Here is a 16,407-nt window from a genome sequence, read left to right on the forward strand (position 1 = left end):
AATTGTTTTATTAACTGGTTTATCAAAAGAAATACAACTAGAGTTTTTCAAAGAACTTAAAGAACTAGATCCTGGATGGCCTAGGCGTTGGTGCCATAGGCGTTGAGTGAGGGCAGCAAAGGTGCTTGGTGTGGTCCGTTGCGAAGCAGGAGGCGGCAGAAGTGGGTATAAGTCACCGCTGCTGTTGCACCGGAGGATAGGGATCCGGGTCTTGAGATCTTTCACAAGAAAACCAAATGGGTCAAATTCTATAGAATGAGAGTTGTCGGTGCATAGCCGACGAACGGAAATTAGGTTTTTGATAAGTTTTGGTGAATAAAGAACATTGTTTAGTTTAAAAGGTGGGTAGGGTGGTGGTAAGGTAAGATTGCCTTGGCCCGTGACCGGGATGGTATTGCCGTCACTGACAATGATATATTGATTTTTTACTCTTATTTAAATGAGATTGAGATGTACCTGACGGTTGCAGATAATGACCCGTAGCGCCAGTGTCCATCACAGAGTTCCAATCTGGCGGGTTTAAGCTCAACGTGTACATGGCCTGTGCGATGTCAGTAGGGGTGTAGGCAACATTGGCGACGTTGGGGCGTGGGCCTAAAATTCCCTGACCCGAAGTGTGGGAGTTGTGCTGTGGGGTAGTCGGGTAAGGGCAGGGTGGCGAAGCCCAAGTAGGCCACTGGGAATTTTGCGAATGGGTATTGGGCCATACTGGTGGGCCGTACGGCCAGGGGTATTGGGCCGAGAATTGTTGAGGCTGATTTGGGTTGCGGTTGCGGTTCCAAGCAGGTCTGCCACGACCACGTCCGCGGCCACGAGAGCGACCACGGTTGTTACCAGTTTCGGTGCGGTAGTCGGTAGGGGGAGTGGAAGTGTTTGGTGAGGTAGCAGGTCGAGAGGTGATGTGGAGAGCCGAGCCGGCTGAATTGACGGAAGAGCTGGCTTGATTGGCTTTGCGGGTTTCATTCATGCAAAGTTGTGAGCGGACCTCGTTGAAGGATGGCAGTGGTTTTGTGTTGCCGAGAACAGTGGCCACGGCGTCATAGGAATCGGTGAGACCGGCCAATGTTTGCAACACAAGAGATTGGTCATCAACAGGGGCTTCAACATTGTTGAGTTGGTCGGCAAGTACTTTGAGTTCCTGACAATACGTGGCCATGTTAGAAAAATTTTCTAGTCGGGTAGAGTTGAACTTTTGTTTCAGATAGATTGCGCGAACAGCTTTGTTGTCTTGGAACAGAGCCTCGAGAGCAGCCCACGCAACATAGGCAGAGGAGCCTTTCTTCATGATAGTTTGAACGAGGTCCGGGGAGATGGTGCCATAGATCCATTGAAGGACTATGGCATCCAGCCTCTCCCACGAATCGATAGCAGGCTTTGGGTCTGATGTTTTCTCGGTATCGGTGGTTTTTGTGGTATTGGATGTGGTAGCGGCAGGGGGTTCAAGGTGATCGGAGACCAGAAACGCACGACAATGGAGGCGGAAGAACTCCGACCATGTCGCGTACTGTGCGGAGTCAGATTCAAGAGTGATGGGGATGAAGGATTTGATGTTGGTGACGGTAACAGCTGGGTGGAGCTTGGTGTCCATTGGAACAGCAGGGAAGAAGGTTGAAGGTGGGGGTGAGAGAGGGCAGCGATGACAGAGGTGGAAGATCGCTGGTAAGAGGGCGGTGATATTAGAGTGGAGGCAGGCCTAGGGTTGGCCTGATACCATGTAAGAGGCTCAATATAATTCCCTGTCTATTCTCTGTATAAACCTTACAATATATAGTAGGGTACAATCACCTATTCTAGGCAACAAATACTCACCAATGAAAGTACATAATAAGCGATGCTAAATCATAGGCTAAGAGTATTGGTTTAAAAAAAACATTGACAAGTTACAAAGAAAAAAAACCTATTCATAAAAGAGACATTTACCAACTAATGTTGGTGATACACCACTAAAATAACCAGTGAATATTTAGTGTGCCAAAGATATATCCTTTTAATAGCTATATTTGAATTTTAAACAAACTAATGTAAGAGTTCTTCTATATTAAAAAATATATCGTGGGAAATTGTGAGCAGCTAATCATAGTTATTTCTAGGGCCGTAAACGAATCGAATGAACACAAACAAGGCCTTGTTCGTGTTCGTTCGTTAAAGAAATAAATGTGTTCGTTAACGGTTCATGAACACTTACCAAACGAGATTTTATGTTTGTGTTCGTTCATTAAGGAAATGAGCGTGTTCAAGAACGGTTCACGAACACAAATAAATTTGGCGAATACGACGAAGGATAAAGATGGATGGCCCAGAGAGTAGCACTAGAACTTGAATCCCTTATTGTGGAACGGAGGTCGATCGTATTCGTCGATGTAAATAATAAGAAATGAAAGGGAAATGGTGCATAAACAAAGTGAAATAGGGTTTTCTAATTTAATTCTTAGGGTAATAAAACAGTTAACTGTCATTTTCGTCCCTGTGGTTTGTTCACTTTTGTCATTTCAGACCAATTTTCAAAAATGCACCAGTTTCCTCCCTGACATACCGGAAACGAGCCACTTCAGTCCAAAAATTAAAACCCACTTAAGCCAGACAGGTTAAATGAAAGGTATTATTGTCAATTCATATATATTTTATTTTCACCTTATTTTATGAATTGACAATAATCCCCATCATTTAACATGTCTGACTTAACTGGATTTTAATTTTTGGATTAAAGTGGCACATTTCCTGTATGTCAGCGACGAAACTAGTGCATTTTTGAAAATTAGTCTAAAATGATAAAAGTGAACAAACCACAGGGACGAAAATGACAGTTAACTCTAAAATAAATATAAGTTTAATGGTATAAAAAGTATAGATAAAATATATGAAAGTACAAAAATCTTTCATTAAAACACAAACATGCGAACATAAACGAACACAAATAAACGAATGTTCACGAACACCTTACTGAACGTTCACGAACACAATTGAACAAACGAGACCTTCGTTCATGTTCGTTCATTTAACTAATCGAACGAAATTCCTTGTTCGTGTTCGTTCATTTATTAAACAAACTAACATAAACGAACTTCCAGCTGAACAGTTCACGAACTGTTCGCTGAACGTTTGGTTCGTTTACAGCCCTAGTTATTTCTAAGCATACTCAGCATTCTATGGATAAATTTAGCAGAAACTCATGGAAAATCTGTTTTTAAATAATTAGAAGTTGACATACCAAAATCTCAATGTTTTTAGGGGCGTTCGTTAGCCGAGAATCGGATCGACCAAACTGCACTGGGCCGGGCCAAAAATACGGCCGGTTTCCGGGACTGAGGACCAACCTCTAATGGGTAATCCGGTTTTAGGTTATGTGGGTTCAAGTCCCAATCGAATAATCAAACATAAGAACAAGAACGAATGGAATAACTCTCCAAGAACTTTTATTATAACCAAGAAAATATAACTCAAAAAACTTGATTACAATAACTCATAAACCATAACTTGGTTTATCTTCTCTTGACTCTTAATAATGTGTAACCCTACCTTGGCTTATATAGGCTTACCCTAACTTGGTGACCAAGACATTAACAAATAACCTTAACTTGGTGACCAAGACATTTACCAAATATAATTATAATGTAATTAGGAAACTTAACCAATTATGACCAACTTGTCAACATTGATCCCTAAGTTCATCGACTTGTGTCTGGAACTCCTTTGTCACCCTTTCACATCACCGGCTTGTGATGAGTCGGGAATTACCGCCAACAATCACCCCCTTAATTTCCGACTTGAAATATGTAGGCTCTAACATGTCTTCTTTGTCTTGATTCTCATAGAACTCATCTTGATCTCTAGCTGTGTTTTTCGGCTCCTTCCTAGCTCGAACATTCTTGTGACCTTGTACTTGACTAGTCCTTTCTCCATGACTCATCCTTTGGTCATAAGAACTCGCACCACCATTGACTCGGCTGCGATCTTGAGCAAACACTAGCTTTCTTGGATCATAATACGTACTTCCTTGGGTTTGAATCCCTTGTTTAACCTTTTCTTTGAATTCTTGAACATTTTTCTTTGAACTTGGAATTTTGGATTTCTTCATTAAACTTGGATCTTTGAGAAGATTCTGACTTGTATTTAGCGTATCATCTTTCAGTTCAACTCTTTGTAGATCCCTACCCACAAAATTCTTTATTTCAATCATGTTAACTTGTGTACCGGGACTTGCTATCTTGAGGTTGATCTTACAGAAACGGTTCTTGGTCCTTGTCACCTTCATCATATGCTTTCCTGTATCATCATGAATGGTCAGCAAATCACGTTTCATGTGAATGTCGCATCCACCTTCCGTTGCTTGACTAAGACTTATGATATTGCTTTGCAGACTCGGTATGTAGTAAACATCGGTTAACAGGCGCTTCTCCCCGTTTCCCCTTCAAGTAATACCGATCCCTTTTGTCACACCCCGATTTCCACGTGTCTCACCGGTGGGCCGGGTGGGGGATTATCGTGATGTAGTTGGCAACAATATAGTCAAACCACACAATATATGAATGCACAGCGGAAGCATAAGATAATAATATTTCAACCATTGTTTGTAATATCAAATGTATTACGAATAGTCGAAAAGTATCCACATGGGATCAAAAATAAAAATATAAGTATTGTTCAACAGACGAAGGCATCTTAAGCTTGCGAGACTCTTTGAGATGCTAAGGAGATATAGCCAGCCAATTACGTTTAGTACCTGCATTTAATCTTTTTGGGAAAATACGTCAGTTTACACTGGTAAATACATTCAACCGACACTTTTGAAAAAGGTTTATTAAAATTGATTTGAATGCTCAAGGCACAAACTCTTTTATAACTTGGGAGAATTATTTAAATATATAATCTTGTGAACGAATTACATGTTCCTTATGCGTTCAGTAGCTCGGATCTTGTCCGGGTTAAAGATCAATAGACACACCACATAGTATATAATCGTGGCGGGTAACCAACGGCTATATCTTTATAATTATGGACATAATGCCGGGTGTACGCCTACACCCGAATGTCAAGGTCGTGGCCATTTCGTAAAATGCTGCCAAGGATATCCGGGACATGGTCATTAACCCCCCAAAGGCGTTTAAGTAAACAAAACTGTTTAAACGAGCCGATCAAATTATTCAACCACCAAACGATGGAATATTTGATGCTCGACCAAGCGGTATTTTATATACCGTAACCCAAGCCCGTATAACGGAAAATAAGTTAAAAGTATTTACCTTTGCAAGTATAAATCCTTAATCGAAATAAATTGCAGATAGCTTTTACTGGTCTCCTATTCTGGAACGGAGGTTTAAAATAACCTATTAGAATCCGAACGGGTCTTTAATTTAGCCGTAGCTTAGACCGGTCAGTTTCAACGGATAGTTACGGTTTAATCGCGTGAAAGGCGAAAACCGTGAGTGGAATGTGATTTGGACCCAACAAGTTTGGAGACTTGTTTTATATGGGTATAATAATCACACTCTGGATTTTGGGGTCAAAACAATATGGTTTGACCCGTTTCGGCTAGTTTATGTAAACTAGTTACATAAGCCGAACCGCGCGCGCAAATGGCGTAACGGGTAACCGTAAGAGTCCTACACTGGTTTCCTAAGTCAATATACTTTAAAGAGGTTGGGGTATCAGTAGGATACCTTCCGTAATGCCTGTAACGAGTTTAAATCCATTTTATGCCCCGTAGGGGTATTTCGGTCTTTTTAAAGATCATAAAAGAGGTTTCTGAGTTCTACAGGAAATCTGAGTTTCCCGAACAGTTTATAAAGTCTATAATACTTTATTTATTATTTAAAATCAGTAGCAACTGGAATCGGGTCAAAAGACCTTGTAGAACTCAAGTTATGGCCAAAAAGGGTATATTCGGTAATTACCGAACCGATGCCATAACCGCAGGTTATGAGCAGGTCAAAAATAATTAAAAATCTTTAAAAATCCCAAAATATTATTCTACATCAGTGTGTAAAAGGTTTGGTGTCGAAATCTGGGTTTAGATAGGCGTTATGCTAATTGCGCTACTAAATTACTAAAGTTTCCGAAATTTGCGCTATTTAGCATAACTCCCATTCTGGACCTCGGATTGACGTGAAATTTTAGGGACATGCTTAGAAAACAGTAACTAAGGTTATGATCCTTTCATATGTCCGAAATTCTCGTTTTAATTTAAAAAGGGCGTTACGATCAACTTTTAAGCATTTAACGGAATTGTGTAAAAGACTCGGACAAACAACGAACCAGTCACAGAGGTTTATACCATCATGTAACCTGGTCCTAAGAGAGTCCTAAGGCATATCTATATCATACTTTAACGGGTCAGAACTGAAGTCAAAGCAAAAGTCAAAGCTTTGCGACTTTCGGCTCCGAACCGTGTCAAAACAGTAAATGGTCGGATCAAACAAGCTTAGACTAGTTAATATACTTATTATCATGTTTTACGAGTGTTTAAACAGGTTACACATTATCTACATTACTGATTATGCATTAAATCGCAAAATAGCATTTCTGTTGACTTTTTCTAAGCACGTTTGACTCGACATTCGGACTAGTTAGAGTGGGAATCAGAGGGTGCCCTTTAGGGGTTTAAAGCCCACATGATTACCATCATATAACTATCTTTGATTCGACTAACCACTAGACCATTTGTGATTTATCGCAAAGTCAATCGTTAATTACGACAGATTGACTTTTAAGCTAAACTAAGCAAAAACTAAGCCATAAAAGGGTAGGCACACTTACAGAAGCTTGGTACACGACTAAGGATGTTAGAGGAATCCTTGAGAGCTCCAGAGATGATCAAGAGAGCAGGTTTGAGGTGTGATTCAATTGTGTGCAATGTAGTGCCTTTTATAGTGAATAATTGGGCTCAAGATCATTACAACTCACCCTACAATGGATCATGGATGATCAGCAGGTGGTCCTGGGTTCTAGGGGGCATGTAGAGGGCGCCCATGCTTCAATAAATGCATCAATGATCGTTCACAAGCTCAAACATTGAATCTGTCCAAACTTTCTGCATCTGGAGAGCGTACGCGACCCGCATTAGGATCAGGCAACCTTTACGCGGGCCGCCTGAATCCTAATGTCAGAAAACGAATCAGCAAGTGGCTCGCGGCCCGCATTAAATCACCCATAACCTTAGCGCGGCCCGTGTCACACCCCGATTTCCACGTGTATCACCGGTGGGCCCGGTGGGGGATTACCGTGACGTAGTTGGCAACAATATAGTCAAACCACAATATATAAATCCACAGCGGAAGCATAAAGGTAAATATAATTCAACCATTTACTGTAATATCAAAGGTATCACAAGTAGTTGAATAGTATCCACAGGAGGGATCAAAATAAATAAAAATGTTGTTCAACAGATAAGACATCAAGCTTGCGAGACTTCTTAAGATGCTAAGGAGCTATTGCCAGCCGATTACGTGTAGTACCTGCACTTAATCTTTTTGGGAAAATACGTCAGTTTACACTGGTAAATACATTCAACCGACACTTTTTGTAAAATGTTTAATAAAATTGATTTGAATGCACGAGGCACAAATTCTTTTATAACTTGGGAAAATTATTTAAATTATAATCTTGTGAACGAATTACATGTTCCTTCTATGCGTTCAGTAGCCCGGATCCTGTCCGGGTTAAAGATCGATAGACACACCACATTGCGTAAAACCGAGGCGGGTAAACCATCGGCTACGTCTTTTAATAGTATAGACATCATACCGGGTGTACGCCTACACCCGGGTGTCGAGGTCGTGGCCATTTCGTAAAATGATGCCAAGGATATCCAGGACATGGTCATTAACCCCCCCAAAGGCTTTTAAGTAACAAGACTGTTTAAATGAGCCGATCAAATTATTCAATTAACCACCTAAGCGATGGAAGATTTGATGCTCAATCAAGCGGTATTTTATATACCGTAACCCAAGCCCGTATAAGGGAAAATAAGTTAAAAGTATTTACCTTTGCAAGTATTGTCCTTAGTCAGTTAAATCACAGATATCTTTTACTGGGGCTCCTATTCTGGAACGAAGGTTTTAAAATAACCTATTAGAATCTTAACGGGTCTTTATATTAGCCGTAGCCTAGACCGGTTAGTTTCGAGGGATAGATACGGTTTAATCGCGTGAAAGGCGAAAACCGAGAATGGAATGTGATTCTGACCCAACAAGTTCGGAGACTTGTTTTATATGGGTTTAATATTCACACTCTGGATTTTGGGGTCAAAATGATATGGTTTGACCCGTATCGGCTAATTTATGTAAACTAGTTACATAAGCCGAACCGTGCGCGCAATAGGCGCAACGGGTAACCGTAAGAGTCCTACACTGTTTTCCTAAGCTAATATACTTTAAAGAGGTTGTGGTATCAGTAGGATACCTTCTGTAATGCCCGTAACGAGTTTTAGTTCATTATACGCCCCGTAGGGGTTTTCCGGTCATTTTAAAGACTTTTAAAGGGATTTCTGAGTTCTACAGGAAACCTGAGTTTCCCGATCAGTTTAATAAGTCTAAAATATCTTATTTATTATTTAAAATCAGTAGCAACTGGAATCGGGTCAAAAGACCTTGTGGAACTCAAGTTTTGGCCGAAAAGGGCATATTCGGTATTTACCGAATCGTAGCCATAACCGCAGGTTATGTGCAGGTTAAAATTAATTAAAAATCTTTAAAAATCCCAAAATATTATTTAACTACAGTGGGTAAAAGTTTTGGTGACGAAATCTTGGTTTAGGTGGGCGTTATGCTAATTGCGCCGTTTATTACAAAAGTTTATTATAAATGCGCTATTTAGCATAACTCCCATTCTAGACCTCGGATTGGCGTGAAACTTTAGGGATATGCTTAGAATTTAGTAAGCAAGGTTATGGTCCCTTCACGTGTCCGAAATACTCGTTTTATTTTTAAAAAGGGCGTTACGGTCAACTTTTAAGTAATTAACGGAAATGCGTAAAAGACTCGGACAAACAACGAACCGGTCACAGAGGGTGATACCATCACGTGACCTGGTCCTAAGAGAGTCCTAAGGCATATCTACATTGCACTAAAACGGGTCAGAACTGAAGTCAAAGCAAAAGTCAAACTTTTGCGACATTCGGCTCCGATCCGGGTCAATATATCACATGGCCGAATCAAACGAGTTTAGATAAGTTTATATACTTAATATCATGTTTTATGAGTATTCAAACAGGTTTCATATCATCTACATTACAGATTATGCAAGAATCGCAAAAATGGCTTTCTGTTAACTTTTTAAGCATTCGTTTGACTCGACATTTGAACTAGTTAGAGTGGTGATCAGAGGGAACCCTTTTTGGGGTTTATCATCCACATAAATACCAACACATAACTACTTTTGATTCGACAATTCACTGGACCATTCATGACACGTTCGATAACCTCAAAAGGTCCTATGTATCGCGGGCTCAGTTTACCCTTCTTACCGAAACGCATCACCCCCTTCCAGGGTGATACTTTTAGTAACACTTTTTCACCTACCTCAAAGTGAAAATCTTTACGCTTCGGATCAGCGTAGCTTTTCTGCCTATCACGGGCAGCTTTGAGACGTTCCCGGATCTGGACAATCTTGTCCGTTGTCTCGAAAACTATCTCTGGTCCTGATAATTGGACCTCTCCTACTTTCGCCCAACAAACAGGCGATCTACACTTCCTACCGTATAATGCCTCGAAAGGCGCAGCCTTTATGCTGGTATGGTAGCTATTGTTGTAGGAGAATTCGATTAGGGGTAAGTTCTTATCCCAACTACCACCTAAATCGATAGTACATGCTCGCAGCATGTCTTCTAACGTTTGAATAGTACGCTCACTCTGACCGTCTGTCTGAGGATGGTAAGCTGTACTAAAGTTCAAACGTGTGCCCAAAGATTGTTGGAAACTCTTCCAGAAATGTGACATGTACCTAGTATCCCTATCAGAGATAATAGATACAGGTATGCCATGTAAGGCGACAATCTTATCAACATATAACTGGGCCAATGTATCGGAGCTATAAGTCTCCTTGATGGGTAAGAAATGAGCTGACTTAGTCAGTCGATCGACTATTACCCATATTGTGTCGTTTCCTTTGCTCGTTTTTTGTAACTTGGTGATAAAATCCATAGTTACACACTCCCATTTCCATTCAGGAAGTTCAGGCTGTTGTAGCAAGCCAGATGGCTTTTGATGCTCAGCCTTGACTTGCGCACAAGTTAAGCATTTGGCTACATAAGCGGCTACAGACTTTTTCAAGCCTATCCACCAATAGTTTGCCTTTAAATCCTGATACATTTTATCTGCTCCGGGATGGACAGAATATTTGGAACTATGGGCTTCCTGGAGGATAATATCTCGTAGTCCTCCATAAATGGGAACCCATATTCGCCCATTCAATCTCAAAAGTCCATCCTTGTGAAGAGTTAACAGCTCCTCAGTTACCCCTAACTTTTCCTTATGATAATTAGCTTCCAACACAGCCTCTCGCTGTGCAGCTAATATCTTTTCAATCAAGTTATTCTTTACTTCCATTCTCCTAGCATTGATTCGGATGGGTTTCATCCTTTCTTTCCGGCTCAGGGCATCAGCGACTACATTCGCCTTGCCGGGATGGTACCTGATCTCACAATCATAATCATTCAAGGTCTCTATCCAACGGCGTTGCCTCATGTTTAGCTCCTTCTGATTGAACAAATGTTGAAGGCTTTTGTGATCTGAATAGATCACAAACTTGATTCCATATAGGTAATGCCTCCACAGTTTTAGTGCGAATACAACGGCACCCAGCTCCAAGTCATGGGTGGTGTAATTCTTTTCGTGCACCTTCAACTGTCTTGAAGCATAGGCAATCACCTTGCCTTTCTGCATGAGCACACACCCCATGCCAGTGTACGACGCGTCGCAGTAAACTACGAACTCTTCGGTACCTTCTGGTAGCGTCAACACAGGAGCGTTGCTCAGCCTTTGTTTCAAAATGTCAAAGGATTCTTGCTGCTTAGGGCCCCAAACAAACTTTTCCTTCTTCTTGGTTAGAGAAGTTAAGGGCGCAGCAATCCTTGAGAAATTCTCAATGAATCTCCTGTAGTATCCTGTCAATCCCAGGAAACTACGGATCTCTGTGGGCGTCTTTGGCTCTTGCCAATTCATGACCGCCTCTACCTTAGCGGGATCCACTTGGATACCACGCTCACTTACAACATGTCTAAGAAATTGGACTTCTCGTAGCCAGAATTCACATTTAGAGAATTTGGCATAGAGTTTCTCGCGATGCAGCAATTCAAGAATACATCGTAGGTGTTTCTCATGGTCGGCTTTATTCCTTGAATAAATAAGAATGTCGTCGATGAATACGATGACGAATTTGTCCAAGTACGGCTTGCAAACGCGATTCATGAGATCCATGAACGCAGCCGGTGCATTTGTGAGCCCAAAAGGCATCACTAGGAACTCGTAGTGACCGTAGCGAGTCCTAAATGCTGTTTTATGCACGTCTTCATCTCTGACCTTCAGCTGATGGTAGCCCGACCTTAAGTCGATCTTCGAGAAATAGCTAGCCCCTTGTAATTGATCAAACAGATCGTTGATCCTTGGCAATGGGTATCTATTCTTTATCGTGACCTTATTAAGTTCACGATAATCGATGCACAGACGCATCGATCCGTCCTTTTTCTTCACAAACAGGACAGGTGCTCCCCAGGGAGACGAACTAGGCTTGATGAAACCTTTTGCTAACAGTTCATCCAGTTGGGTCCTTAATTCCTTCATTTCAGTCGGTGCTAGCCTGTAGGGTGCCCTAGTAATAGGAGCTGCTCCAGGAATGATATCTATTCTGAACTCCACCTGCCTATCTGGTGGCAATCCAGGTAGATCTTCCGGAAAAACTTCTGGATACTCCGCAATGACAGGAATGTCTTCTATCCTTGATTTGGACTCTTCAATAATCACTTGTGCCATGTAGATGACACAGCCTCTTTTTAAGCATCTTGAAGCTTTGAGCATAGTTACGTTCTCAGGCAATCCATACTGCGTATCCCCTTGGATGGTGAGCGACTCACCAGCCGGGGTTTTTAGCACAATTTGTTTTCTATTGCAGATTATCTGGGCCTGGTTGTGCGCTAACCAGTCCATGCCCAGAACGATGTCAAAACCAGCTAGATTAAAGGGAAGTAGAGATAGGGGAAAAGAATGGTTCTTAATGGATATCATACATCCCTCCAATATAGTGGAGACGGTTTCTACAGTGCCGTCTGCTAGCTCTACTTCGTATTTCACATTTAGGGTTTTGATAGGCATGTTCAACAGTTTGCAAAATTTTTGGTCTACGAAGGATTTGTCAGCGCCTGAATCGAAAAGTACTCTTGCAAATATATTATTCACGAGAAAAGTACCTGTTATTACGTTGTCGTCCTGCAATGCTTCCTTCACATCCATTTTGAAGACTCTAGCGTTATTCTTTTTGGTTTCCTCAGTCTTCTTGGCGAGTTTGGGGCAGTTGCTCCTGATGTGCCCTTTCTCACTACAGTTGTAGCAGGTTGCGTCTTTAATCTTCTTACAGTCCACAGTCTTGTGATCTTTGGACTTGCACAGTCCACAAGTATGCGTCTTTGACTGGGACTGTGAGTTCGGCCCAAACCTGCACTTCCCAAAGTGGAATTTTTGGCAGTTTTTTTCATTTGGGCTTCTCTCCGGTTTGTTGCCCTTCTTTTCTCGCCTCTGTTCCTTTCTTGCCATCACCGTTCCCACGGTGCTTCTTTCCCGACCTCCGCGAGGTATCATCCTCACGCTTCCTCTTTTCGGCCTCTTTGTTCCTCTGCGATCTCAGTCGGACCGCGTCCATCGTGAGGGACAAAGAGAGGTCAGTCACAGACCTGAAGGTCGTTGGCCGAGAGGCCTTCACACTAGCCTTTATCGCGGGTTCTAACCCCCCGATAAAACGAGCAATCCTCCTTGGTTCCGGGGTGACTAGATAAGGAACCAAGCGAGACATCGTGTTGAAGCTCGTCAAATAGGCCTGGCAGTCCAGATTTGTCATCACCAATGACACAAAATCGGACTCTATCTTCTCCACCTCATGCTGAGGGCAGTAATTTTCCTTAATGAGAGAAACGAATTCCTCCCACGTCATGCTGTAAAGCACAGCTTTTCCCGAGGCCTGAACCCTCCACCAAGCTAGGGCCTCGCCCTTAAACGACTGTGACACAAACTTCACTACATCCCTTTCAGCGCAGCCACTGATGTCCACCACTGTGTCCATCTCATCCAACCATGTTATACATTCGACGGCACCCTTTTCCCCCGTAAAGTCTCGGGGTTTACAAGATACGAAGTACTTGTATGTGCAGCCCCTGGCACGGGAAGCATCAGTATACTCCCTCTCGCGACGAACACTATTTTCATTCGACGAGTGATTGTCGTCGTCCTTTTTGGGCTTGGACGAGTGGTTATCGTCGTCCTTCTTGGGTTTGGATAATGGTTTGCTGTGGGATTTTGATTGTGTCTTTGGCTTTGATGGTGGTTTGGAAACTGTTCTGCTTCGAGATTCTGTATATTGTCGATCCAGAGCTGCTTGCACAGCTTTGTCGACAAGAGCCTTGAGTTGAGCGCCCGTTAGATTTATTTGGGCATTATCATAATCATCTTCATTTGTATGACTACTTCCTCCATTTGGGTTCGCCATAGTAGCTTGTATCTGCTGCAGAAGATAATGAAAATTTTATTTAGGAGTTTATTATTGAATTGTCTTTTATGGCAATTCATTAACCATGGTAAAGAAGACCATATCCGGTTAATTTGTTACTCACTTCATATTTAGGATTTGAACACACTTATCCTAATCACAATTAATATTGCTAGCGGCATAAAAGCCTAGTCACGAGGACGTTATTATAATATTAGCCGAGATTACAGAGAATCAAGGTATGAAGGTTTGAACCGTACTCCTTTTACTCCTTCTGACAGGGAGTCATAGACCACCACTGTCTTTTTTCTTATTATGACAGCAATTATGGCCCGTAGGCACTACATCACTAACGGATGTTTGATAATTTGGCCCTTAGGCACTACATCACTTATGGATGTTTAACAAGTGATCATCTTTATTGATGATTTAACCCATGATTTATTATATCATTAATTTGGGCTTTGGAATCCTTTAAAGGATTCTTGTATAAGAATGACATGTGTGACTTTAACGAATCACATCTGTCATGATTGTCAACATGCTTACAGAGGTTAACAGGGAATCTGAATCTTTTAATTAGGTCTTACCATCTTGGCCGGATCTTAAAAGACACCTGGCTAGGTTTCACTCTGAAGATTCTTTATTTAGGCAGATCAAATTAAAAAGGAATGATTTTAATTTATTTCATATATAGTAATAAAATGAAATTTATAATATAACATTCCATAATTTTAATACGATTACACACCGCCCTAAACAGGACCTTTGAACAGTACATACCTACATAGAGGTTTAATAAAAGGCAGGTCCACGCAGGGACTAATATAAGATAGATGTCCACGCAGGGACTAAAAGATAAGTCCACGTAGGGACTGAAATACAATAAACTTCCACGCAGGGACTTATTTAAAATAAACATTACATTAGAACATACATAAGGACTAATGGTCACGTTTCTTCTTCTTGCCCTTCAGTAGGTTCGCTAAGCCCTTGAGGAATCCTCGGTGGCTCTTGCGTTCTTCCTCGAATTCTCTCTCCACACGGCTCAAACGGTGGAGTATTTCTTCTTGTTCAGGAGGAGAAAAACGTGGTTGTGGCGCCTGTTGCGGAACTGGAGGTCTGGGAGGTGCTGGATACCCATGAGCTGAGTAGTCCGGTACTCCCATGTTCCCATGAGCTCCGTCGGGATAGCGTGCATTATACCTAGCCGCTACCACATATGGGTCGCGCTCATAGTTGTAGTTGTAATGTGCTTGTGATGATGGTTCGAACGGGTTGTAAGCCGTTGGACCCGTGTACGCAGGTATTGGGTGGTCATACCCAAATGGTGGCGAAGTTGGTGCAGCTGGTGCGGAGTTCACCTCCTGTACAGGACTTGAAGGTCCTTCTTCTTGTAGTGGCGGGTAGTGGCTACTACCAGAGTGTCGAGGGGTGCTGAAGTGAAATTCCCCTCCTCGTGTGGACATACGAGCATTTGTCCTCCTACGCCTTGGCGGGTCAGGCATTACTGGCTGTACCGGTGGTGGAGGTGGTGGCGTAACTGCCACGAAATGTGGATCCTCGGAGGGATCTCGCGGATGTTGCGGCTGTTGTGATGTCTGTGGCTTGTGGTACCACTCGTGTTGATTAAACAACGCCATGAAGCTATCTGGTCCCTGATAGGGTGTACCATGAAAGGATGACCCATCAGAGATTTCTATTGGATGTGTGGGCGTACCACGAGCAGGTTCTGTCGGATCAGTATCCTCGTCCATATGATCTTCGGAGAAGTGATCTTGTGGCCCTAGCGGAACAAAGCCTGAAGGCTCCTGGATGTAGTCAGCTGGATTAAACTGACCTCTGAAGTATGGGGTAGGGTCGTCAAAATTTCGGTGCGATACCGAACACTGTAAAGGTATGAAGGAGGGTTGCGGGTTGTTGGGATCATTCTCGGAATTTGGCCCGAATGAGTGCCGGTATGATGGCGTCGAGCTATGCGAGGTGGAATGCCTCGCAGGTTCATAAAGGTCTCTCCGCCTTTGCGGTTCTTCACTCCTTGTGGTCGAAGGAGCTCGCGTATTTGAAGGTCCGGCTTCGTGATCGTGATGCGTAACGATCTCTCCTCTGCCTCTTCTTCCCCTTCCTCTTACTCAGAAAATCACTGGCGGCATATTTCCTGCTTTTTAAAACTTTAAATACCATAATAAAAGAAAAAGATTTAACTGAAAAATATGATTCCAGTTTGTCTTATGTTCATGTCTAGACTCAAGTATGTGCAATTGTGTCACTGAGATTAAACACGTTAGGATAGTGTTTAATTCACTCAATGTTGGCTCTGATACCAACCTGTCACACCCTGATTTCCACGTGTATCACCGGTGGGCCCGGTGGGGGATTACCGTGACGTAGTTGGCAACAATATAGTCAAACCACAATATATAAATGCACAGCGTAAGCATAAAGATAAATATAATTCAACCATTTACTGTAATATCAAAGGTATCACAATTAGTTGAATAGTATCCACAGGAGGGATCAAAATAAATAAAAATGTTGTTCAACAGATAAGACATCAAGCTTGCGAGACTTCTTAAGATGCTAAGGAGCTATTGCCAGCCGATTACGTGTAGTACCTGCACTTAATCTTTTTGGGAAAATACGTCAGTTTACACTGGTAAATACATTCAACCGACACTTTTTGTAAAATGTTAAATAAAATTGATTTGAATGCACGAGGCA

The 16,407-nt window shown here is 42.1% G+C and overlaps 1 protein-coding gene across 1 annotated transcript; it reads right to left on the bottom strand.

Moving 5' to 3' along the window:
- Window positions 1-400: 400 nt before the first annotated feature.
- LOC110907744 lies at window positions 401-1,588 on the bottom strand. Its single transcript, XM_022152679.1, has one exon. It carries the CDS (start codon window positions 1,586-1,588, stop codon window positions 401-403), a length of 1,188 nt encoding a protein of 395 aa, XP_022008371.1.
- Between the last annotated feature and the right edge of the window lie 14,819 nt (window positions 1,589-16,407).

This window comes from Helianthus annuus, chromosome 14, assembly GCF_002127325.2.
Source record: "Helianthus annuus cultivar XRQ/B chromosome 14, HanXRQr2.0-SUNRISE, whole genome shotgun sequence".
Classification (NCBI taxonomy): Eukaryota; Viridiplantae; Streptophyta; class Magnoliopsida; order Asterales; family Asteraceae; genus Helianthus; species Helianthus annuus.

Coding starts and splice junctions, on each gene's coding strand:
- LOC110907744 (XM_022152679.1), bottom strand. CDS start 1,588: ATGGACACCAAGCTCCACCCAGCTGTTACCGTCACCAACATCAAATCC.